This window comes from Heptranchias perlo, chromosome 1, assembly GCF_035084215.1.
Source record: "Heptranchias perlo isolate sHepPer1 chromosome 1, sHepPer1.hap1, whole genome shotgun sequence".
NCBI classification, from domain to species: Eukaryota; Metazoa; Chordata; class Chondrichthyes; order Hexanchiformes; family Hexanchidae; genus Heptranchias; species Heptranchias perlo.
Genome location: NC_090325.1, coordinates 151,362,729 through 151,390,240, shown reverse-complemented (window position 1 = coordinate 151,390,240; position 27,512 = coordinate 151,362,729). Strand labels below are relative to the sequence as shown.

At 42.0% G+C, this 27,512-nt stretch overlaps 1 protein-coding gene across 5 annotated transcripts in view; it reads left to right on the top strand.

Moving 5' to 3' along the window:
- The window catches only part of rapgef2b (Rap guanine nucleotide exchange factor 2b), a 565,137-nt gene that overhangs the window by 387,666 nt on the left and 149,959 nt on the right, over positions 1-27,512 (top strand). For all 5 annotated transcript variants that reach the window (XM_067992588.1, XM_067992581.1, XM_067992606.1 and 2 more), the window contains one exon: positions 15,239-15,370. In XM_067992588.1, coding sequence (XP_067848689.1) covers positions 15,239-15,370 — 132 coding nt within the window. The remainder of the gene's footprint in view (positions 1-15,238; positions 15,371-27,512) is intronic.

Below are 27,512 nucleotides of genomic sequence, written 5' to 3'. Positions count from 1 at the left end.
TGGCCTACATGGATTTTAGCAAGGCTTTTGACAAGGTCCCACTTGGCAGATTGGTCAAAAATATAAAGGCCCATGGGATCCAAGGAAATGTGACAAATTGGATCCAAAATTGTCTCAGTGGCAGGGAGCAAAGGGTAATGGTCGACTGGTGTTTTTGCGACTGGAGGCTGTTTCTAGTGGGGTGCCGCAGGGCTCGGTACTAGGTCCTTTGCATTTTGTTGTATATATTAATGATTTGGATTTAAACGTAGGGGGCATGATTAAGAAGTTTGCGGATGACACAAAGATAGGCCGTGTAGTTGATAGTGAGGAGGAAAGCTGTAGACTGCAGGAAGATATCAATGGACTGATCAGATGGACAGAAAAGTGGCAAATGGAATTCAATCTGGAGAAGTGTGAGGTAATGCATTTGGGGACAGCAAACAAGGCAAAGGAATACACAATAAATGGGAGAATACTGAGGGGTATTCTCCCATTTATTGTGTATTCCTTTGCCTTGTTTGCTGTTTGGGAACAACGGGACCTTGGGGTGCATGTCCACAGATCCCTGAAAGTAGCAGGACAGGTAGATAAGGTGGTTAAGAAGGCATATGGAATGCTTTCCTTTATTAGCTGAGATAAAGAATATAAAAGCAGGAATGTTATGCTGGAACTGAATAAAACACTAGTTAGGCCACGGCTACGGCTTGAGTACTGCGCACAGTTCTGGTCACCACATTACAGGATGTAATTGCACTAGAGAGGGTGCAGAGGAGATTTATGAGGATGTTGCCAGGACTGGAGAATTTTAGCTATGATGACAGATTGGATAGGCTGGGGTTGTTTTCCTCGGGAGAGAGGAGGCTGAGGGGTGATTTGATTGAGGTGTACAAAATTATGAGGGGCCGAGATAGAGTGGATTGGAAGGACCTATTTCCCTTAGCGGAGGGGTCAATAATCAGGGAACATTGATTTAAATTGATTGGTAGAAGGATTAGAGCAGAAATGAGGAAAAATGTTTTCACCCAGAGGGTGATGGGGGTCTGGAACTCACTGCCTGAGAGGGTGATAGAGACAGAAACCCTTAACCCATTTAAAAAATACCTGGATGTGCACCTGAAGAGCCGTAACCTGCAGGGCGACGGACCAAATGCGGGAAGTGGGATCAGGCTGGGTGGCTCGTTTCTCAGCCGGCGCGGACACGATGGACTGGTTGGTCTCCTTCTGCGCTGTAAATTTTCTTGGATTCTATGGGGTTGGAGAGGAACTTTGGAAAACAACAGAGAGACCTAGAGATTAAGTGTTTTAACAAATAGCAATCATCTCTTTTTCACAAAAAGTGATTGTAGTGGATTAGATTCTTCACTGAATATCATAGCTTTTTTTAATAGCTGAGATTCGCACTAGCGATTAACATATTTGAGTCTGTTGATATATTGGCTTTAGGGACTTCTTATTCCTGAAATCTCGTCTGTATTCTGTTTGCCATATTTTAAGGAAAAAAATCAAAAGTAATGAAAAACTCTATACTTTTAGCATTATATTGTTAGAAGATTGTAATATAAAACATGAAATATGCACGCATCCAGAGACCAGAAACAACTCTCAAAAATTTTTCTTTAGGTATTTTGAGTGGCTTTGTTGTTTCCTTATACCATATGCCTAAAAATTAAATGTATACCACTACTCATTAAAACTGATATTATTCTGAAAAAAAACAAACTTACCCATAAAGTTAGTGATGGTGGGGGGAGTTAATTTCCCTGGGTTTCCGCAGCTCTGCTGCTGAAGTTGTAGCAGTCTCCTCTCGTTTGTTAGAAATGCTTCGAAGAAGTTCTTCCTGCCCCAATGTTTGAGGACCTGGTGCATAGGTTCTGCTGTTCCTGGAGTGGTTTTCAACTGGAATTGAGAACCGGGGTGGGGGGGGGGGGGGAGTGGGCTTCTAACACCTTTTAAAATGCAAATGTATCATGGGAGTTGTAATTTCACCCCTCCTTTGTGGAATGACAATACTTAAGAGTTCAGTGTGATGCCTTGTGTCACTTGACAACCAGGCAGAAAATTTACAGATAACCTAGAGGTGCGGGTGATGGAAAACAATATTGTTCTTTCATGCTTTATACACATTAGCTGTTAAATAAAAATTCCAAATTCATGTGCTATTTGAGAAGGTTTTTTTTGTATCGTTGAGGAGAATTGATGTTTGCTTGGGAGCCATAAGAGGATATTTTGAAGTGCTGAGCTCAGATATTGCAGCCAATGTCAGTAGGTCAGTTATATCTCGACCATGGTAAATTACACCTGTTCAAGGTGCTGGTCACTTGAGGCTTGCAAAACATTACATTGATGACTGCATCACCAAGAGCTATCCACCATGGGCAGTGAAGTGGGAGAAAAGCACGTTTTTTATAATTGTGAATAACTGGAAAATAAGGTTTTGGGTATCCTCGTCACCAATGCCATCCCCCGTCTCCGCCAGTGAATCAGGTTCAGCCAGACTGTTGGCAAACTTGATGTCCTTTTTGACCCGGGCTGAGCTCCCAACCTCATATCTCCTCCATCACAAAGACTGTCCACTTCCCCCTCCATAACATTGCCTGTCTATGGCCCTAATTCAGCCCATCTGCTGCCAAAACTCTCATCCATGCCTCTGTCACCTCCACACTTGGTTATTCCATTGCTTTCCTGTCCAGCCTGCCGTCCTCCAGTCTCCAAAAATTCAGCTCATCCAAAACTCTGCTAGTAGTATCATAAGCAACACCAAGTCCCACTCACCCATCACCCCTGTGCTTTCAGACTTGCATTAGTTCCTGGTCTCCCATTGCCGTCAAATTTTTTTTTTTTTTTTATTCGTTCATGGGATGTGGGCGTCGCTGGCGAGGCCAGCATTTATTGCCCATCCCTAATTGCCCTCGAGAAGGTGGTGGTGAGCCGCCTTCTTGAACCGCTGCAGTCCGTGTGGTGAAGGTTCTCCCACAGTGCTGTTAGGAAGGGAGTTCCAGGATTTTGACCCAGCGACAATGAAGGAACGGCGATATATTTCCAAGTCGGGATGGTGTGTGACTTGGAGGGGAACGTGCAGGTGGTGTTGTTCCCATGTGCCTGCTGCTCTTGTCCTTCTAGGTGGTAGAGGTCGCAGGTTTGGGAGGTGCTGTCGAAGAAGCCTTGGCGAGTTGCTGCAGTGCATCCTGTGGATGGTACACACTGCAGCCACAGTGCGCCGGTGGTGAAGGGAATGAATGTTTAGGGTGGTGGATGGGGTGCCAATCAAGCGGGTTGCTTTATCTTGGATGGTGTTGAGCTTCTTGAGTGTTGTTGGAGCTGCACTCATCCAAGCAAGTGGAGAGCATTCCATCACACTCCTGACTTGTGCCTTGTAGATAGTGGAAAGGCTTTGGGGAGTCAGGAGGTGAGTCACTCGCCGCAGAATACCCAGCCTCTGACCTGCTCTCGTAGCCACAGTATTTATATGGCTGGTCCAGTTAAGTTTCTGGTCAATGTTGACCCCCAGGATGTTGATGGTGGGGGATTCGGCGATGGTAATGCCATTGAATGTCAGGGGGAGGTGGTTAGACTCTCTCTTGTTGGAGATGGTCATTGCCTGGCACTTATCTGGCGCGAATGTTACTTGCCACTTATGAGCCCAAGCCTGGATGTTGTCCAGGTCTTGCTGCATGCGGGCTCGGACTGCTTCATTATTTGAGGGGTTGCGAATGGAACTGAACACTGTGCAGTCATCAGCGAACATCCCCATTTCTGACCTTATGATGGAGGGAAGGTCATTGATGAAGCAGCTGAAGATGGTTGGGCCTAGGACACTGCCCTGAGGAACTCCTGCAGCAATGTCCTGGGGCTGAGATGATTGACCTCCAACAACCGCTACCATCTTCCTTTGTGCTAGGCATGACTCCAGCCACTGGAGAGTTTTCCCCCTGATTCCCATTGACTTCAATTTTATTCGGGCTCCTTGGTGCCACACTCGGTCAAATGCTGCCTTGATGTCAAGGGCAGTCACTCTCACCTCACCTCTGGAATTCAGCTCTTTTGTCCATGTTTGGACCAATGCTGTAATGAGGTCTGGAGCCGAGTGGTCCTGGCGGAACTCAAACTGAACATCAGTGAGCAGGTTATTAGTGAGTAAGTGCTGCTTGATAGCACTGTCGACGACACCTTCCATTACTTTGCTGATGATTGAGAGTAGACTGATGGGGCGGTAATTGGCCGGATTGGATTTGTCCTGCTTTTTGTGGACAGGACATACCTGGGCAATTTTCCACATTGTCGGGTAGATGCCAGTGTTGTAGCTGTACTGGAACAGCTTGGCAAGAGGCGCAGCTAGTTCTGGAGCACAAGTCTTCAGCACTACAGCCGGGATGTTGTCGGGGCCCATAGCCTTTGCTGTATCCAGTGCACTCAGCCGTTTCTTGATATCACGTGTTGTGAATCGAATTGGCCGAAGACTGGCTTCCGTGATGGTGGGGATATCGGGAGGAGGCTGAGATGGATCATCCACTCGGCACTTCTGGCTGAAGATGGTTGCAAACGCTTCAGCCTTGTCTTTTCCACTCACGTGCTGGACTCCGCCATCATTGAGGATGGGGATGTTTGCAGAGCCTCCTCCTCCCGTTAGTTGTTTAATTGTCCACCACCATTCACGACTGGATGTGGCAGGACTGCAGAGCTTTGATCTGATCAGTTGGTTGTGGAATCGCTTAGCTCTGTCTATAGCATGTTGCTTCCGCTGTTTAGCATGCATGTAGTCCTGTGTTGTAGCTTCACCAGGTTGGCACCTCATTTTTAGGTACGCCTGGTGCTGCTCCTGGCATGCTCTTCTACACTCCTCATTGAACCAGGGTTGATCCCCTGGCTTGTTGTTAATGGTAGAGTGAGGAATATGCCGGGCCATGAGGTTACAGATTGTGCTGGAATACAATTCTGCTGCTGCTGATGGCCCACAGCGCCTCATGGATGCCCAGTTTTGAGCTGCTAGATGGAAGACGGGACTTCATCTCCACAAGGACTGTGCTGTGGTCACTCCTACCAATACTGTCATGGACAGATGCATTTGCGACAGGTAGATTGGTGAGGACGAGGTCAAGTAAGTTTTTCCCTCGTGTTGGTTCGCTCACCACCTGCCGCAGGCCCAGTCTAGCAGCTATGTCCTTAAGGACTCGGCCAGCTCGGTCAGTAGTGGTGCTACTGAGCCACTCTTGGTGATGGACATTGAAGTCCCCCACCCAGAGCACATTTTGTGCCCTTGCTACCCTCAGTGCTTCCTCCAAGTGGTGCTCAACATGGAGGAGGACTGATTCTTCAGCTGAGGGAGGGCGATAGGTGGTAATCAGCAGGAGGTTTCCTTGCCCATGTTTGACCTGATGCCATGAGATTTCATGGGGTCCAGAGTCAATGTTGAGGACTCCTAGGGCCACTCCCTCCTGACTGTATATCACTGTACCGCCACCTCTGGTGGGTCTGTCCTGCCGGTGGGACAGAACATACCCAAGGATGGTGATGGAAGAGTCTGGGACATTGACTGAAAGATATGATTCTGTAAGTATGGCTATGTCAGGCTGTTGCTTGACTAGTCTGTGGGACAGCTCTCCCAATTTTGGCACAAGTCCCCAGATGTTAGTAAGGAGGACCTTGCAGGGTCGACTGGGCTTGGTGTTTTGCCGTTGTCGTGTCCGGTGCCTAGTGGTCCGATGCCAGGTGGTCCGTCCGGTTTTATTCTTATTATGACTTTTCGTAGCGAGATTTTACAACTGAGTGGCTTGCTAGGCCATTTCAGAGGGAAATTAAGAATCAACCACATTGTTGTGGGTCTGGAGTCACATATAGGCCAGACCGGGTAAGGACGGCAGGTTTCCTTCCCTAAAGGACATTAGTGAACCAGATGGGTTTTTACGACAATCCGGTAGTTTCATGGCCATCATTACTGATACTCGTATTTTAATTCCAGATTTTTATTTAATTAATTGAATTTAATTAATTAATTGAATTTAAATTCGCCAGCTGCCGTGGCGGGATTTGAACTCATGACTCTGGATTTTAGTCCAGGCCTCTGGATTGCTAGTCCAGTAACATAACCACTATGCTACCGTACCCAAGGATTTAAAATTCTCATCCTTGTGTTCAAATGGGGTATGGTAGTGTGGTGGTTATGTTACTGGACTCGTAATCCAGAGGCCTGGACTAATAATCCAGATCCACATGGGTAAGATGGGTATAGAGGGATATGGGCCAAGCGCAGGCAATTGGGACTAGCTTAGTGGTATAAACTGGGAGACATGGACATGTTGGGCCGAAGGGCCTGTTTCCGTGTTGTAAGCTTCTATGATTCTATTCTATAAAGTGAGATCAGATTCCACCCTGGCAGTTTGAGAATTTGAATTTAGTTTAAGAAATTTGGAAATAAAAAGCTGCTATCAGCAAAAGTGACTAGGAAGCTGTTGGATTGTTGTAAAAACCTAACTGGTTCACTAATGTTCTTTAGGGAAGGAAGCCTGCTGCCCTTATCCGGTCAGGCCAATATGTGACTCCAGTCCCACACAATGTGGTTGATTCTTTACTGCCCTCTGAAGTGGCCTAGCAAGCTACTCTGTTTTATCAAACTGCTACCAGCGGTTCAAGAAGAAGGCCCACCGCCACCTTCTCAGAACAACTTGGAATGGATGATAAATGCTGGCTTTGCCAGCAATATCCACATCCCGAGAATAAATTTTTAAAAAATCCCTTCATGACCTTGCCCCTCCATCTCTTTGTAACTTTATCCAGCTCTAAAACCCTCTCTGAACTTTGTATTCCTCCAACTCTGGCCTCTTGTGCATTCCATACTTCCTTTCACCCCATCATTGGCGGCTGTGCCTTCAGCCACCTATGCTCTGGTATTCCCTCCTTAAACCCCTCCACCTCACCATCTCCCTCTCCTCCTTTAAGATCCTCCTTAAAACCTACCTTTTTGAACAAGCTTTCAGTCATCTGTCATGATATCTCCTCCTTTGGCTTGTGTAGATTTTTGTCTGATTACGTTACTATGAAGTGCCTTGGATATTTTCTTTTCTGTTAAAGGCTTGACATAAATGCAAGTTGTTGTTGAGAGGAGGGAAGAATGAAAACATCTTAGGCAAATGCTGCAAACTACTGTGGAGTTGGGGTTGGACAATGAAGAACAACAGCTGCTTGCATTTTACGGAAGTTCTGTGATGTGTTAGTTAAATAGTAAAACAAATATATCTATGAGGCCTGTATCTTTAGGGTTTGTATGGGGTGGGGGGGTATCAGGGAGAGATTGGGATATTTGGGAATTGGATGGGAGGACCGGGGAGAGATTGAGATTTTTGGGGGTTGGATGGGGGTGTGGGGAGGGGAGGTGAGAAGTCAGCCATCGCTGGGGAGGTGAGAAGTCGGCCATCGCTGGGGAGGTGAGAAGTCGGCCATCGCTGGGGAGGGATCTCGGACGCCCGCCTGAACTAATTAAGGTCCCGACTGTGGCGTGTAGGTTACTCGCATGCATCCAAATGTGCCAGAGTTAAACCTGGGCATGTTGGAGCTGGCTTGCGGTCAGGCTCCAAAAATCAAATATTTTAACTACCCACCCACCCCCAACCCTTCATTATCTCTGTATTCGTGGTTGTGGCTGACCACTCCCACTGTGAGGTGTAACACAGTGTGTTTAGTGTCTGTTGTGCTCCCACACTGACAGATTACGTTCATTATATTGTGCGCAATGAGATGTTGATAAATAAAGTCACCTTAATCTTGCTCAAAGTGTACAGACTTGCCTTAAAGAAAAAATTATTTGTTTGCATCGCTCACATTTTGATTGAATACAAAAACAGAAAATGCTCAAAATACTCAGCAGGTCTGTCAGCACCTGTGGGGACAAGAGATATGTTAACAGTTCAGATGTAGACCCTTCATTAGAACTGGATTTGGTCTAATATTTGTCCTGTGTACATTTAATAGGGATTTCAGGAAAAACGTCTTTACCCAGAGAGTGGTTAGAACATAAGAACATAAGAACATAAGAAATTGGAGCAGGAGTAGGCCAATCGGCCCCTCGAGCCTGCTCCGCCATTTAATAAGATCATGGCTGATCTGATCCCAACCACAAATCTAAAGAACACAAGAAGTCGGAGCAGGACCCGGCCACATAGCCCCTGGGCCCTCTCCGCCACCCACAGGGCATTGACCGATCCGAACTCAGCTTCATGTCCAATTTCCTGCCCGCTCCCCATAACCCCTAATTCCCTTTACTTCGAGGAAACTGTCTATTTCTGTTTTAAATTTATCTAATGATGTAGCTTCCACAGCTTCCTGGGGCAGCATATTCCACAGACCTACCACCCTCTGAGTGAAGAAGTTTCTCCTCATCTCAGTTTTGAAAGAGCAGCCCCTTATTCTAAGATTATGCCCCCTAGTTCTAGTTTCACCCATCTTTGGGAACATCCTTACTGCATCCACCCGATCAAGACCCCTCACAATCTTATATGTTTCAATAAGATCGCCTCTCATTCTTCTGAACTCCAATGAGTAGAGTCCCAATCTACTCAACCTCTCCTCATATGTGCGCCCCCTCATCCCCGGGATTAACCGAGTGAACCTTCTTTGTACTGCCTCGAGAGCAAGTATGTCTTTTCTTAAGTATGGAGACCAAAACTGTATGCAGTATTCCAGGTGCGGTCTCACCAATACCTTATATAACTGCAGCAATACCTCCCTGTTTTTATATTCTATCCCCCTAGCAATAAAAGCCAACATTCCGTTGGCTTTCTTGATCACCTGCTGCACCTGCATACCAACTTTTTGATTTTCTTGCACTAGGACCCCCAGATCCCTTTGTACTGCAGTACTTTCCAGTCTCTCGCCATTAAGAAAATAACTTGCTCTCTGATTTTTCCTGCCAAAGTGCATAACCTCACATTTTCCAATATTATATTGCATCTGCCAAATCTCCGCCCACTCACCCAGCCTGTCTATATCCCCTTGCAGGTTTTTTATGTCCTCCTCACTCTCTACTTTCCCTCCCATCTTTGTATCATCTGCAAATTTTGATATGTTGCACTCGGTCCCCTCCTCCAAATCGTTAATATAGATTGTAAAGAGTTGGGGACACAGCACCGACCCCTGTGGAACACCACTGGTTACTGGTTGCCAGTCCGAAAATGAACCATTTATCCCAACTCTCTGCTTCCTGTTTGATAACCAATCCTCCACCCATGCCAGAATATTACCCCCAATCCCGTGATTTTTTATCTTAAGTAATAATCTTTCATGTGGCACCTTGTCGAATGCCTTCTGGAAGTCTAAATACACTACGTCCACTGGTTCCCCTTTATCCACCCTATACGTTATATCCTCGAAGAACTCAAGCAAATTTGTCAGACATGACTTCCCCTTCATGAAGCCATGCTGACTTTGTCCTATTAAATTATGCTTATCTAAATGTTCCGTTACTGTCTCCTTAATAATAGACTCCAAAATTTTACCCACCACAGATGTTAAGCTAACTGGCCTATAATTTCCAGCCTTCTGCCTACTACCCTTTTTAAATAACGGTGTTACATTAGCAGTTTTCCAATCTGCCGGGACCTCTCCTGAGTCCAGGGAATTTTGGAAAACTATCACCAAAGCATCCACAATCCCTACTGCCACTTCCCTCAAGACCCTAGGGTGGAAGCCATCAGGTCCAGGGGATTTATCCGCCTTGAGTCCCATTATTTTACTGAGTACCATCTCCTGAGTGATTTTAATCGTATTTAGCTCCTCCCCCCCGAGAGTCCCCTGTTTGTCCAGTGTTGGGATATTCTTAGTGTCCTCTACTGTAAAGACTGAAACAAAATATTTGTTCAGCATTTTTGCCATCTCCATGTTTCCCACCATTAATTTCCCGGTCTCATCCTCTAAGGGACCTATGTTTGCCTTAGCCACCCTTTTTCTTTTTATATAACTATAGAAACTCTTGCTATCTGTTTTTATATTTTTTGCTAATTTCTTTTCATAATCTAACTTCCCTTTCTTAATCAATCCTTTAGTTACTTTTTGCTGTCTTTTGAAGACTTCCCAATCTTCTATCCTCCCACTAAGTTTGGCTACCTTATATGTCCTTGTTTTTAGTCGGATACTATCCTTGATTTCTTTACTTAGCCACGGGTGGCTGTCATTTCTTTTACACCCTTTTTTCCTCAGTGGAATGTGGAACTCGCTACCACAAGGAGCAGCTGAGGCAAATAGCATAGATGCATTTAAGGGGAAGCTAGATAGAAAGATATGTTGATTGTGTTAGATGAAGAAGGTTGGGAAGAGGGTTGTGTGGAGTATAAACACCGACATAGACCAGTTGGGCCGAATGGCCTGTTTCAGTGGTGTACATTCTATGTAATTCACCCATTTTTGGGGGTTAAGATTTCCCCCCTTAAGTCTCTGGCCAGCAGCAAATCAGGCATGATCAAATTAAAATGAAGAACAGGGGACTGCATAAGTTAGTTATAACACCTCTGTGACTTGGGTTTAAATCCAGCCCAGATAGATGGAATGGAATTCTCCCATATGCTGTTAAGGCTCCTAAATGAAATGAAGCCTGACAGCTTCCACTTCTGTACAGTACAACACCCAGTGGATGAGAGTTCTCCACAGAAATCAGCACCAATTTGGCACCTCTGCTCACAGATATCATTAAGCAACTGTGGAAGATGTGAGGGAGAAAATGGAAAATTCATGCTGATGCAGTTGGGGAATGCTCTTCAGTCTAAATTGGGCACACAGTCAAAATAACTGCTGTTTTGTAAAAGAAGAGGGTGAGATAGGTGGAGAGCTTCGTAACCCAACATTTAGCTTATGTTCTACCTGAGCTTGGAGTGCATGCTGCTGTCATTGTAAAATACAGAATGTTTCATCTCATGTAATGTCATTCCTCACCTTGATGAGGACAAACAATCACAAAAAACATTTGTAGCCACTGTTTCTTTCAAGTGAATAGGTCTATTAATAGAGTTTCCTCAGTTTTCTTTTATGCTGTTGCGTATGCATTTGGTAGATTTTGTTATGCTTCGTTGTGCAAGTTGCATATTCATTTGCAGTGTGCTAATCCTTTGATGTATGTTGCTCCCCAGCTGTGCATAGAAATGAGACATAACCTTTTCATAAGCTCCTTTACAACAGTAGGAATTTCTCTGAGCAGGCTTTAGAAAAGTACTGAATATTTAATGAAGTCATAGTGAGAAAATGGAATTGCTGACTGATCTTAATTGATGCTATCTTTGTCGGTCTGTGAAAAAAGTATTTTTGTACTTCATTATATCTCTTGTAAAAAAAAATTTGCACGCACAACCTTCCATAGTGTCTTTTTCTCATGGTTTCAAAGATGCATGGCTGACTGCCAACGTTTGAAGCGGGTGGAAGACAAGCTTGTGAGCTTTAAAGATGGCATTAGAAAAATGTCACATTTTTTTGGGGTTATGGCAGTGGACTGCACACCAATTTATTTTTGGGGATCAGAAAATGCTGATTAGTGACAGCATATAATTTTGTTCATTTTTTTTCTTTTAAAACATTTCTTCCTAAATGGATAAGTGTGTTAAAAGTGCATGTACTAAAATTTCAAAGCAAGTCTCAAGTATAATTCAGTAGTGTCAATGTAAAGACGATGTTACATTGATATCCAACAGCACAAGAGAGTATATTAAGTGGAGCTGCCTTGTTTTATTCTGCATGATTTCAGCAGGGCAGTGGAACAGTGGAAATGCATTTTTATAAATGGAAATCTAAGTGATGGAAACCTCTGACGAGTAGTGGAACCACAGTGACAGTGTTACAAATAGCTGAGATATCTAGGATGGAACAAACTGGGGTGGGAGATTAGGATCTGCCACAAGATGCTGGTATGAAAATGACCCCTAGCCCTGAAGTAGGTCTTGTTTGTGCTGGCACCATTTCCAATTGGTTAAGTTAAGGAGTTCCTTTAAAGACTCCATAGGTAAAATGCTTTGCATATGGTGGTACTGGTTGTGCAAGGTTCAATCCCTTGTTTTTGCTTAGTTGGCTGATCTCAACTGTAGTGGCCTTGGAAGCACATCAGTTGATCCCAGTGCCTTTTGGCTACAGAGAAGAAAGAATTGCTGCTTGACTGTTCGGCATTCCCTTCCAGAAAGCATGCAAGTGGAGATCGTGTAGGCAGGATCGGGCTCAGCTGCGGTGCTGATGAATAACCGCTTAAGACTTGCTCTCAAATGTGAAACATGAAAAATGGCCATTGAGACATTGATAGCCCCAACATAAGTCACTACATTCATGAAAAATAGGTAAATACTTAAATTGACTCTAGTATGCTATGCTTTGGAGATCAATTTTTGGGTCTGATTCATCTTCCAAAATGCAGTATAATCATGGAGATACCAAGGCAGTACTACTTTGCTAATATAAAACAAGTTAAACTATTTCCCCATCTTCTCCCAAAGGTACTAACTTATGTTGGAGTATAGTTGTACTGGCTCTGGGCACTGTGCCCAAGTTGCCATTCTAAAAGAAAGAAAGACTTGCATTTATATAGCACCTTTCATGAACTCAGGAAATCCCAAAGCACTTTACAGCCAATGAAGTACTTTTGAAGTGTGGTCACTGTTGTAATGTCGGAAAAGCGGCAGCCTATTTGTGCACAGCAAGGTCCCACAAACAGCAATGTGATGATGACCAGATAATCTGTTTTTAGTGGTGTTGGTTGAGAGATAAATATTGGCTCTTCAAAATAGTGCCATGGGATTGTTTACGTCCACCTGAGAGGGCAGACAGGGTATTGATTTACTGTCTCATTCAAAAGTTGGCACCTCCGAGAGCGCTGCATTCCCTCAGTATTGCACTGGAGTGCTAGCCTAGATTTTGTGCTCTGGTCCCTGGAGTGAGACTTGAACCCACAATCTACTGACCCAGAGGCGAGAGTGCTACTCACTGAGCCGTGGTTGACTCTAAATGATCTAAATGTGTAAGTCTAGACAGTGAATTCCCCATGGTGGACAACACAGACTAGCCCAATCGTGAAACTGTGATCACTGGATAGTGATTAGGAGCAAAAGTGCAGCTGTATTTTTTTCCTCTCCCGAACTGTAGGGTGCTGAGACCAATTGTGTTGCTCCTACTGACACTCAGCACAAAACTGGGAAATAAATCTCGACCATCTGCTTTGTATGATTCAGTTGTATTTTGCCTTTAAGAAATGAGCAATCAGGGAGGGGCTTCCATATTGTCAACCTCCATTATCTGCTGTTTGACTGGAGCAGCATAAGAAATATGACTTGGTAGCATACACTGGTTTCTTTTTGCCCCCTTCCCTGTAGCTGGTAACTTGGAAATATACAACTTCGTAAAGGAATGACTATCAGCAACAACAACTTGCATTTATATAGCTCCTTTATGTAGAAAAATGTCCCAAGGTGCTTCATAGAGGCATAATCAGACAGCAGTGGACATAAATAGATGCCAAGTCAAAGAAGAAGATACTAGGATAGGTCAATGATGTCAGTTTTAAGGAGAGTCTTAAAGATGGAGAGACAGAAGGATTTAGGCAGAGAATTCAAGAGCATTCGGCCAAGATGGCCGATGGTGGTGAGGTGAAGGGAGGGGAGGATGCCCAAGAGGCGATAGTTGGTAACGGGTTGTTCTTTGTCGGGGGTGGGGGGGGGAGGAGGGAGGAGGGAGGAGGGAGGGCTGGCTGTAGGATTGAAGGAGGTTACAGTGATAGGTAGGGGCGAGGCCATGAAGGCATTTAAACATCAGGATAAGAATTTTAAACTGGAGTTGGAGGACCGGGAGAAAATGTAGGTCAGCAAGGACAGGAGTGATGAGTAAGCAGGATAGAATATGGGCAGCAGAGTTTTGGATGAGCTGACATTTACGGAGGCTGGCAGATTGGGAGGCTGGCCAGAAGAGCATTGGAATAGTTTAGTCTGGCAGTGACAAAGGCATGCATGAATGTTTCAGCAGCAGATGGGCTGAAGCAGGGATGGAGGTGAGTGATGTTATGGGGTTGAAGTAGATATTCTTTGTGAGTGAGGTGATGTGGGGTCAGAAGTACAACTCTCAGTTGAATAGGATGTCGAAGTTGTGAACAGTTTGATAGGGATGTGGTTGGAATCTGTGGTTACGGCGTTTGTAGTAGGGGCTGAAGACAACGGCTTTGATCTTCCCAATGTTGAACTGGAGAAAACTGTAGCACATCCAAAACTGTATGTTGGACAAGTAATCTGATAGCACAAAGGGAATGGAGGAATCGAGAGAGTTGGTGGAGAGATAGAGCTGGGTGTCATTAGCGTCCAAGCTGATCACATGTCTTCGGTTGATGTTGCTAAGGAGCACCAAGTAGATGAAGAATAGGAGGGGACCAAGGATAGATGCTTGGGGGACTCCAGAGGTAATGATGTGGGGGTTGAAAGAGAGTCATTGCTTGAGATGCTCTGGCTATGATTTAATAGGTCAGAATGGAAACAAGCAAGGGCAGTCCCACTGATCTGGACAGTGGAGGAGAGAGTAGTGATGCTGCATGGGCGGAAACCTAATTGGAGAGAGTAAAACATGGAGTTGCTGGAAAGGTGGGCATTGAATTTGGGAGGCGTCAACACGTTCAAGGACTCTGGAGAGGAAAGGGCGAATGTAGATGAGACAGTGGTTTGAAGGGGCTGAGGGCTCAAGTGAATAGCCTGCATAAAAATACAATGGAGAAGCTGAAAAATCTATCATTTCTGAAGAAGCTGTTTTTTCTCCTTTCTTTAGTAGCATGAACACAGTTCGTGCTTTATTTGGATAGTATATGTTTCACGGTTTACTCATTTGACTTGAACGTTGCTAACCACTCTTGTCAATTTTTCAAATAACTCGTGTTTTGATGGATAACAAATGATCTTTACTACAGTAGAACCGACAGCGTATTTGGTCTTTCTGTTTCACTGGTTGCATTCTGGTTCTCATTTAGAACCAACAGTTTTACCCAATTCAAGTGATAGCAAAAAAAGAGTGCTGTCTTAAAAATTTGAAATTTATATCTGAAATGGACTGGCAGTTTTGTTCGGATATTTAAACTTGCATCATCTATTTGAATTTTTGGCTAAACTTTTTTAAAATTCTAAATATATATAACATTTGCATGTAGAATTTTGTTGTAGACCATATAGATACGATTAGCATAATAGAAAGTGTTTTATGAGAAATGCATAGCTTGAATCTTTGTTTTAGTCTCTCACTTTTATATTTCTTGTCCTTTTCCCCTGTACAGCTCCCTGCAGATTTCACCAAATTGCATCTCACAGATAGCCTCCATCCACAGGTGACTCACGTTTCCTCCAGTCATTCAGGATGTAGCATCACTAGTGACTCTGGCAGTAGCAGCTTATCTGATCTTTACCAGGTAAGTGGGTTGGTCTTTTAATGGAATTGCTTAGTAAGAATAATTTAGAATGAGACACTTAATAAATCCTAATGTCACTTGATATTTTGACTTTAAAGAAATGGTGGCCAATGTAACCATGTACGTTTGTGTAGGGAATAGCCACTTTTGATTCTGGATAGGGCTAAAAGGAATGCTCAAGCTGACTGAGAACCACACTGTTACACTTGGCCTTTGAACATTCTAATATTTTGATCAGAGCTTCTGCTCTAGAATCGGCATTATCATGGGCAACTGGAAGTTTGTGTTTATTTAAACCCCAGGGTTTATGTTCCCACTTGGCTTCATCTTATGATCAAACAGTTGTGCTAATATGCATTTCCCTTTGCTTATCTATCAAGAAAGAACTATATACATCAAAAATATGTGTTCTCTCTTTTCCCTTCACGTGTACCAATCCAAGCTGGTGGCAAGCAACTTATGCCGAAGCTTCTGTCAGTGTGACTCTTACCAGCATCCACACGGACTGCAGCGGTTCAAGAAGGCGGCTCACCACCACCTTCTTGAGGGCAATTAGGGATGGGCAATAAATGCTGGCCTCGCCAGCGACGCCCACATCCCGTGAACGAATAAAAAAAAAGGTGTGCAAAAGCAGCTCTGGTTTACTCCTTGTAGAGAAGCAAATAGTTGGAATGCACTGTATGGGGAACCACAGGTACATGCCTATATCTTACCATAGTGATGGTGCAGAAACACAGGAAAACTGTTAGCATTTTTTCTGTTGTCATCCAGTGTCAGAAATTAAGCACACTAAGGTCAGATATACTGTGAGTTAGGCACAATTAGGCTGCATTGCTGTAGCAATGTGGCTTAGCCCAAATTTCAGAAGAGTTACACTGACGTGAAACAACAATGTTCTTTCTCGTTACCACCGCATATTCCGTATGACAGCTCTGTTCAGTTTATAGTGCAACAGTATGGGTTTCACTATCGACTGCCGTCAAATCAACTTGTTTTAGCAATGCCACATGTTTTGTGAATAGTTTGGTACTTCACCTTGCTGATTACCCACTCTAGGGAAATATTTTGTTCTGTATGTCATGTTGTGAAAAAGTGTCACCATCTCATCCAGCTGCAGATTCAATGTTCAAACTTGTGCAGCAGAAATGGTGATTTGCCGAAATGCTTATACCTATATTTGGGATAGGTGTGTCACTTGTACAATTTTATTTTCATATGGATGGATTTACACTTAGTCTCTAGTCCATTCCCTTTTTTACACCTGTTACTGCTCCATTCTTAAGCTTCAATAATTATTGTCTACCATTTATCATATCATCTCTAGTTGATATTCAGTATTTGTTGTCTGAGATAAAAACTTCAACCATTCAAGGAAGTAGATAGGAGCTTTGGGTGGTGTTTGACATGAGATCCCCTCTCACAAACTTGTTCTTCCAATCACTGCTGGCTACTGATTACAATGAATTGTTGGAGGAATTTGTGTTTTTTTAGCTCATGTTTGACTTTTGTCTTATTTCTTAGTTCTTTCAAAATCTAGAACTAAAAAATATTGAATGAAAAAATAAAAAACCCTTATCTATTTAATTGGATAATTTTAATTTGTAAAACTGAAGATTTCAGATTAAGCTGGCATACAAAATACCCTTCTAATTTAAAAGTGTGATCATAGAAAATTCTTGCTTAAAGAATTTTCGTGTTAGTATTTAAGAAATATCAACAAATTTGTATTTCAAAGTTATCTACAGCATTGAATTATAAGCTTATTACCATATCAATTTTCTACGAGTCCAAATAATTTAGATACTGTTTATTTAGGATGTAGCAATATGCCAAGTACATGGACCCATCATGCAAATCAGGCATAATGGAGATGATTGGTTTATAGAATATATGATGGGTCTGTTATTTACAGGATATGTGATATGTACAAGATATTTATGGAGAATTTTCCCGTTGGAGATTAAATAATTGAAAGTTTGCTTCGCTGGTTTATTAATTGCCTAACAAAGAAGCATAGACTCAGGATTATCACTGGAAAAACGAAGGGGAAGTTAGAATGATTTCTTTTACACACAGGGTTATTGGAACATAGAATGCTTTACCGCAGGTGACTTGAGGCAGAAACTATAAAATCATTTAATAGGGTATTTGAAAGGAATAGTATAAAAGGATATGGGGAAAGGGCAGGGAAATGGGATCAGATAACTGCAGTTATAGAACTAGCTGAGGGACAGGCACAATGGACCGAATAGCCACCTCCCATCCTGTAATTTCTGAATCTATAAGTAGTAAAATAAATGATAAAGCAGATTGCATCTGGTCTTTGGAATGAGCAGGCTTGATGGCCCTAATGGCCGTTCTTACTCCATGCTTTCTTGTGTTCTGTTTACTGGAAGGTTTCCAGGTAAATATGCACATTCAAAATTATCTTGCCTATAGTAAGGTTATGGTTATATAACCTGCATTCACTGGAGTTTTAATGTATCTTGAAAATCATGGAGTTTTGTTCCAAATGGATTGCGTTTTGTGTTTAATGCAACATGATTTACTGAGCTATTATTTTCTGTGCAATATCTTTTATTAAAACAAGTAATTCAGATCTCTGAAGTATCCTTTGTGGTAAAAGCCAACTGTCATTAGAGCACATTACAGGCATTTTCATTATTTTTAGATTTGTACTTTAGATTTTAATGTAAGCTTTTCTGTACTGAGTTTGGTATGTTTTATTAAAATTTGCATATTAATCACAAATGATAAATTAAACAATTTGAATACACATATTTTGTTAGATCTATCAAAATAATGGATGAAGCCCCAAGTATTCTGAAAATGTTTAGATTTTAAGGGGCAGTTCTGCCACAGTTCTGTCCTTCCTGACCTCTATTTTTGAAAGCCCCTCTTGCCCCTTTCTATCATGTATTATGAGGCATCGGGCTGGAACGAAGTTATACTTCATGTTTATCTTCCTGATCTATCTCTCAGTAATTTACAGTTCCCATAATCAGCTGAGGACATTAGCTGCTCAACCTTTATCAGCGATTGAGAAACAGCCTCAGAAGTTATTTTTAAAATGTTTTCATCCAATCATATGTACGTTGGATGACCATATTTGAAAATAAAGCAGCATTTTTTCTTTTCAGATTACCTTTTCACCAGATCAGCTGTCCTAGAAGATACAAAAACGCTTTTTCTTAGTTCAGCTTTTAAAATATCCTGAGTATCTAACGCTCGAGTTCAAGAATATTTTTTTGGATTACATCAAAATCTTTTGTTGATGCAAAACCTGTGCGGCAACATTTTTTAGTGGCTTTCAAAGATGGGCTCACAAGGCTTTAATCTGTGGAGCTCTGTGTCGTGTAGGTCCTGTGAGCACATGTTGGCTTGTTATATATCAGGATGTGGAGATGCTGGTGATGGACTGGGGTGGACAAATGTAAGGAATCTTACAACACCAGGTTATAGTCCAACAGTTTTATTTGAAAATTCCTTACGTTTGTTATATATCAGAGTGGTTCTGTTGAGATAGGGTTCCTGTTTTGTGGGCACTCAGCCCTAGGTTACCCTTCCAATAATTCACTTGGCAATCCCAATTGGGTATAACAAGGCTTTATTATAACATCAGCAGAATCATCAACACACACAGTATTTAAGCGACAACAACAGAATACAAGGTTGGTATTACCCGGTTCCAAGTCCCGTGGACAGCAGCGCAGCACAGTAGATCTTGTTCTCTGCTGTGTTTAGATCTTTATTTGCTTTTTCATTTATACCTTTCCTTATACTTTTGTTGGATGCGCCTACTTTTTGCATTAGCTGAAACTCATCTAATATGATGTGGAGATGCCGGTGATGGACTGGGGTTGACAATTGTAAACAATTTTACAACACCAAGTTATAGTCCAGCAATTTTATTTTAAATTCACAAGCTTTCGGAGGCTACCTCCTTCCTCAGGTGAACGATGTGGAAAATTTTCCACATTGTTCACCTGAGGAAGGAGGTAGCCTCCGAAAGCTTGTGAATTTAAAATAAAATTGCTGGACTATAACTTGGTGTTGTAAAATTGTTTACAATCATCTAATATGCACAGACTGAGTGTCTTTGCTCGATTTGGCTTTACACGGCATGTTTCTTACAAAGATTGCTGTGTCTTTGTTTGCCTTAATTAGGTGTGAATTTCCTCCCATCCACTGATCTTATGCAGATTATTGTGCCCTTGTTTAGAGTGAAGTACTTCCCTGGTACTTGATTGATTTTTCCCAGACTGATTGTCCATGTTTGTTGTTTATCAAGTAACAAGGTCAAATGCCCCTAAAGTAATTTAACAGTTAATGAGATTATCTTTGTTTTCTTTGTTTGATAAGACAGAGCTGGTCAAACTTCTTATCTTCTACTTTTTCCCGTTAAACGTGGCCTCGAGTGACACTATTTGCATCTGCACAATAGAAAATCAATTGCTCGGCACGGACCTGTTTTGACTTCTTTGATTTGACAATTACCTTGTACAGGACATACATTGCTGACAATTGCTTTGTACAGACTGACTGTCCCGGCGACATCTGTTCCCTGATCAACAGAGAACTATCATCAGCAGAACTGCCAGTTCTTATTTTTTTACATTCCATTCTTCTATTTGATCCTTTGTGTGCTGGGCACTTTTTAGTATAAGCTAGCTAACTTTTATTCTTTTACATTTTTATCTTACAGTTCTATGCTTGCAGAGGGAACTCTGTAGCTTGGGAGTCCACTGTGTAATTTGAGTGGAATGTTTGCTGCAAGCTTTCAGTGATAGTACATCCATTTGTATATTGTATATCACTGCAACAACAGTAGGAAATTATTATTGTGATTTGGTTTTTAAAAAAAATCAGTAAATCTTCAAGATCTTAACAAAGCAAACAGAATACTGAGCTATATTGCCAGATACAGTTTAAGTCTGAGGCTATCATACTGAAACTGGAAAGTGCTCAGCTAGCCCACACATTAAAATGCTGCCTTTAGTTCTAGCCACTGAGGCACAAGGGAGCCATATAAGCACTGGAAGGGGGGAAAGAGAAGAGCAATAAGGCTGATCCCTATTGTCAGAGAGTTATGAGGAATGGTTAGAAAAACTTGGACTCTAACCTTTAAAGAGGGGATATGAGAGGGAACCATATAAAGGTATGGAAGACACTAAATGGAATAGAAAAGGTTAATCTTAAGCACTATTTCAAATTATACCAAAAATCCACAACAGTGGTGCATAGCTACAAAATGCTAAAAGGCAAGTTGAGGATTGACTTTGCCACACGAACACTGTAATAAAAATGTGAGGATGATTTAGTTGGTAGTACTCATGTCTCTGAGTCAGAAGGTTCTGTGTTCAAGCCCCACTCCAGACTTGAGCAAATAATAAAAGCTGATACTTCAGGGCCGCACTGAGAGCGCACTGCATTATTGGAGGTGCCGCCTTTCAGACGTCTGTTTAAGTCAACAGAAAAGATCTCATGGTATGCAGATACACAGGACATTAAAGGTGGCAGATATAGCCTTAAGGGAGACAAACTGAATTCTTTGTTTTGTATCTAGAGGTATAGAGTACAAAACCACGGGAAATTATGTTGAACGTGTATAAGACCATAGTTAGGCTGCAGTTGGAGTATTGTGTGCAGTTTTGGCCAACGTATTACAGGAAGGATGTAAACCAGTGGAAAAGATGCAATGTAGATTCACTAGTGTATTACTAGGGATGAGCAATTACAGTTACAAAATAGCCTGAAAATTATGCGTTATGTGTGCCTGAATTTCCAATGTGTTCCTGGTGGGATTGGGAGTTCAGAATTCAAAAACTACCTCCCATATGTAGGTTTTAGCAGGCAATCTTCAGCTGAATATAAAATTGAGCAGTTAAGGCTTTCCCCCCCCCCCCCCCCCCACAAAAGCTGAGAAGGTTCAGAGGTGACCTGATAAAGGCCTTCAAGAAGTGTAATGATGAGGTAAATAGTAATACATTGTTTCTACTGGTTAGAGAGTTTAAGATAATCCAACAAAGAATTTGGGGGGAGGGGGGAGAAAAAAATTATTTTCGCAAAGGATGCTTAGAATGTGGAATTTTCTGTCACAAATCATTGTTTAAATTCTTTAAAAAGGGAATTAGATAATTGCTTGAAAAAGAGGAGTATTGAAAGGTATAGAGAGTGAGATTTGATAAGATGGCTCCCTTTCCCCTCCCTCCCCACCACACCCGCACCCTTCCCACCGCACCCTCCCCGCCACAGCAACCCCTCCCCCCTGTCTTCTCTCCTCGTTCCCCTCCCCTCTCCTCGTTCCCCTCCCCTCTCCTCGTTCCCCTCCCCTCTCCTCGTTCCCCTCCCCTCCCTGTTATCTGCTTTATCCCTTTCTCGAACATAGATATTACATTGGCAATCTCCCGTCCTCTAGCTCAACTTCCATGTCCAAGGATGTTTGAAAGATTGTGGTCAGATGCTCTGTTATTTCCCCTCTGATTTCCTTCAGCATTCTAGCACATATGCCTTCAGGGGGGTTTTCCATTTTGACTTTCATCAGTTTTTTTCAGTACTACTTCTATATAGCTATCCTGTCTAATAGTTCCACCTCCTCCTCCTCCTGTACTAGTTCCCCTTTAAACTCCTTAAAATAGACTTTTTCCAATCAAGTACCTTTTAATTTTGACTGTTCCCACTTATTTTCTTATTTCTTTACACAATTCTAATGTGCTTTGAAAGACACTTGCAAGGGGACTTGCCATCTCCTCAACCAATTCCACCAGCATCCTTGGATAGAAATTGTCGGAGTCCTTAACTTTATTTAGTTCAAGTTTCTTTAGCTTATTGATTATGCCATCTATCATGACGCTAAAGGCTTCCAGTTTGTTCTCCACCATATACTCTTCTCTCACTTCAGGAATCTCCTTCACCTCTTGTGGTGATAAAAGTGACCGCAAAAGAATGATTTAGTATTTCTCCCACTTTTCTGTCTTCAGCCACCACTTCCCTACTGTGAATGGTGAAACTTATCTATGTACCTTTCTTTTGCTCTTGATGTACCTATAGAATGTTTTGTTATTGTCCTTTATACTTTGTGGTATATCCTGCTCAGGCTTCCTCTTTGTTCCTCTCAGCTGTTGCTGGGCATTCCTCTGCTTGATTCTGTAGTCCTTCCTATCCTGTTCCTTCCCTCTATGGTTAGAATATTCTGTTGGAATAAACAAAGTCCTGAGACTGGCAAAATAAGTATTAACAGTACAGTCAGATAGGGGCTTTCATATGAAATATGTAAATCATATACTCACAAACCCCTTTTTTCCATGCACAGCCTTCAAACAAGACCTACAGAATCTGAAGATAGACTCTACTTTTAATCTCTCATTTCCTTTGAAGAAGGAAGGCAGATGTTTTAAAGATAATACCAAACAAAATACAATGGAAATGGTGCTTTTTAGCTTTAGGACAGCCCATTCCCACATTCACACATACTAGTTTGCCTTTTTTAACATACAACCACGTGGTAACCACATTTGAATCTAATATCACAATGCTGAAATTAATATAAACAATTCCTAACTCTGAATCGAATGGCTGGGACTACTTTACTTTACAAAGGAGTTGCATTTACACTTAGTGCATTACATCAAGTTGCATCGAGCCCTAACAGGTCCATGCTGGCATTAATGCTCCACACGAGCCTTCTCCTCCCCTACTTCATCTAACCCTATCAGTAAACCCTTCTATTCCTTTCTCCCTCATGTGCTTATTTAGCTTCCCCTTAAATGCACCTAAGCTATTTGTCTTAGTTACTCCTTGTGGTAGTGTGTTCCACATTCTTACCAGTCTTTGGGTAAAGAAGTTTCTCCTGAATTCCATATTGGATTTATTAGTGACTATCTTTTATTTATGACCTCTAGTTTTGGACTCTTCCACAAGTAGAAACATTTTCTCTACATCTCTTAATGATTAGAGATGAAATCACTTCAATGATAAAGGGGGATATAACGAGAGGTAAGCAGCCAACAGAGACCTTATGGGTTGAATTGAGAAATAGGAAAGGATCTAAGACCATATTGGGAGTTGTATATAGGAGCCCTGGCAGCAGCTCTGAAGTGCTAGATTGTATAAATGCAGAGATTAGACAAGCGTGTAAGAAAGGCATAGTGGTCTTAATGGGGGACTTTAACCTTCACATAGATTGGGGAAAGCAGACTAGCAACTGTCAGAAAGGTAGTGAATTTCTTGAGTGTGTCCGGGATAGTTTTCTATAGCGGTATGTCCTGGAGGCAACAAGGGGGTAAGCCATACTAGATTTAGTAATGAGTAATGAACCAGATTTAGTTAACGGCTTAACTGTGCGTGAACATCTATCCAATAGTGATCATAACATGATCGAGATCAATGTAATGTTTGAAAGGGAAAAAAAGTGTGTCAGCTGCTAAGATTCTAGACTTGGGCAAGGCCGACTTCAATGGGATGAGACAGAGACTGTCCACAGTAAACTGGGCAAATCTGTTAATGGGTAAAACGACTGATGATCAGTGGGAAATGATTAAAGAAACATTTAGCGTGATACAGAATCGGTTTATACCCCTTAGGGGCAAGAACTCTACTTGCCAAAAAAAACAGCCATGGACAACTAAAGAGATAAGGGACAGTATAAGACATAAGGAAAGGGCATACAAAAAGGCAAAAAATGGCACAGATCCTGACGAATGGGAAAGATACAAAGATCAACAAAGGGTCATAAAACAGATAGTAAGGGCTACAAAAAGAGAGTATGAAAAGAAACTTGCAAGGGATATCAAAACCAATACGAAGAACTTTTATTGTTATATTAGGAAAAAGAGGGTGGTCAGGAGCGGTGTTGGCCCCTTAAAAACTGAAAGTGGGGATATTGTCATTGACAATGGGGAAATGGTGGACATGTTGAACGATTACTTTGCGTCAGTATTTACAGTCGAAAAAGAGGATAGCATGCCGGAAATCCCAAGAAAACTAATATTGAATCGGGACAGGGACGCGATAAAATTAACATAAGTAAAGCAACAGTAATGAAGAAAATAATAGCACTAAAGAGTGACAAATCCCCAGGACCAGATGGTTTCCATCCCAGGGTTTTAAAGGAAGTAGGTGAGCACATTGCGGATGCCCTAACTATAATCTTTCAAAGTTCTCTAGATTCAGGAACTGTCCCTCTAGATTGGAAAATTGCACATGTCACTCCGCTTTTTAAGAAAGGAGAGAGAGGGAAACCGAGGAATTATAGACCAGTTAGCCTAACATCTGTTGCGGGGAAAATGCTGGAGTCTATAATTAAGGATAGGGTGACTGAACACCTCGAGAATTTTCAGTTAATCAGAGAGAGCCAGCATGGATTTGTGAAAGGTAGGTCGTGCCTGACAAACCTGATTGAATTTTTTGAAGAGGTGACGAAAGTAGTGGACAGGGGAATGTCAATGGATGTTATTTATATGGACTTCCAGAAGGCATTTGATAAGGTCCCACATAAGAGACTGTTAGCTAAGATAGAAGCCCATGGAATCGAGGGAAAAGTACAGACTTGGTTAGGAAGTTGGCTGAGCGAAAGGCGACAGAGGGTAGGGATAATGGGTAGGTACTCACATTGGCAGGATGTGACTAGTGGAGTCCCGCAGGGATGTGTCTTGGGGCCTCAATTATTCACAATATTTATTAACGACTTAGATGAAGGCATAGAAAGTCTTATATCTAAGTTTGCCGATGACACAAAGATTGGTGGCAGTGTCAGCAGTGTAGATGAAAACATAAAATTACAAAGCGATATTGATAGATTAGGTGAATGGGCAAAACTGTGGCAAATGAAATTCAATGTAGACAAATGTGAGGTCATCCACTTTGGATCAAAAAAGTATAGAACAGGGTACTTTCTAAATGGTAAAAAGTTAAAAACAGTGGATGTCCAAAGGGACTTAGGGGTTCAGGTACATAGATCATTGAAGTGTCATGAACAGGTGCAGAAAATAATCAAGAAGGCAAATGGAATGTTGGCCTTTATATTTAGAGGACTAGAGTACAAGAGGACAGAAGTTATGCTGCAGCTGTACAAAACCCTGGTTAGACCGCACCTGGAGTACTGTGAGCAGTTCTGGGCACCGCACCTTTGGAAGGACATATTGGCCTTGGAGGGAGTGCAGCGTAGGTTTACTAGAATGATACCCGGACTTCAAGGGTTAAGTTACGAGGAGAGATTACACAAATTGGGGTTGTATTCTCTGGAGTTTAGAAGGCTAAGGGGTGATCTGATCGAAGTTTATAAGATATTCAGGGGAACAGATAGGGTGGATAGAGAGAAACTATTTCCACTGGTTGGGGATTCTAGGAGTAGGGGGCACAGTCTCAAAATTAGAGCCAGACCTTTCAGGAGCGAGATTAGAAAACATTTCTACACACAAAGGGTTGTAGAAGTTTGGAACTCTTCCGCAAACGGCAATTGATACTAGTTCAATTGCTAAATTTAAATCTGAAATAGATAGCTTTTTAGCAACCAAAGGTATTAAGGGATATGGGCCAAAGACAGGAATATGGAGTTAGATCACAGATCAGCCATGATCTTATCAAATGGTGGAGCAGGCACGAGGGGCTGGATGGCCTACCCCTGTTCCTATGTTCCTATATCTACCCTATCAAATTGTTTCATTATCTTAAAGATCCTTAACAGGTTACCCTTCAACCTTCTCTTTTCTAGAGAAAAGAGCCCCAGCCTGTTCAGCCTTTCCTGATAAGTATATCCTCTCGGTTCTGGTATCATCCTTATGAATCTATTTTGCACCTTCTCCAATGCCTCTACATCCCTTGTATAATATAGACCAGAGACCAGAACTGTGCAGAGTACTCCAAGTGTGGTCTAACCAAGGTTTTATACAAGTTTAGCATAACTTCTTTGCTTTTCAATTCTATTCCTCTGGAAATGAACCCCGAAGCTTGGTTTGCCTTTTTTATGACATTTGTGTATCTGTACCCCGAGATCCCTTTGCTCCTCTACCCCATTTAGACTCTTATGATCCAAACAGTATGTGGTTTCCTTATTCTTCCTACCAAAATGTACCACCTCAGACTTACCTATATTGAAATTCATTTGGCAATTACATGCCCATTCTGCAAGTTTATTAATGTCTTCAGGCATTTTGACGCATTCTTCCTTTGTATTAACTACGCTCCCCAATTTGGTATCGTCCGCAAATTTTGAATTTGTACTTTTGATTCCCAAATCCAAACCGTTAGTGTAGATTGTGAACAACACTGGTGCCAGCACCAATACCTGTGGAACACCACGTCCCACCTTTTGCCAGTCTGGGTAGCTATCCCAACTCTCTGTTTACTGTTTTGTAGCCAGCTTGCTATCCATTCTGCTACCTGTCCCTTGACTCTACATGCTCTGACCTTAGTCACAATTCTATAATGTGGTACCTTATCGAAGGCCTTTTGAAAATTCAAATATATTACATCTACTGCATTACCCTTGTCCACTCTTTCTGTTACTTCTTCAAAGAATTCAATAAGGTTGGTCAAGCATGACTTTCCCTTCTGCAATCCAAGCTGGCTACTCCAATTTCATTTTCTAGCTGTTTTTGATTACAGCTTTGAGTAAAGATTCCATTATCTTTCCTACCACCAACGTTAAGCTAACTGGTCTATAGTTTCCTGGACTTGTTTTATCTCCCTCTTTAAATATAGGGATCACATTAGCTGCCCGCCAGTCCTCTAGCACAATTCCCTTTTCTAATGAATTTTTATATATATGTAATAGTGTCTCTGCTATCTTCTTCCCTAACTTCTTTTAATATGTGTAGATGCAATCCATCCAGAGTGGGTTTTTGTCCCCTCTAAGTTTGATTAGTTTATCAATTATCTCCCCCCTTTCTATCTTAAATATCTTTTTTGATCTCTTCTTCTAATGTCATGCCCCCCCCGTTAGTCTCGCTGAAAAATACAGAGGCTATTCAACATTTCTGCCATTTCGCTATCATTATCTGTAAGTTTATCTTGTGCATCCCTTAGTTGCCCTGTTCTATCCTGATTTTTCTTTTGTTATTTATGTGTCTGAAGAATACTTTATTTCTTTTTATATTCCATGATAATTTAACCTAGTTAATTAAGCAAAGAAAGAACTTGCATT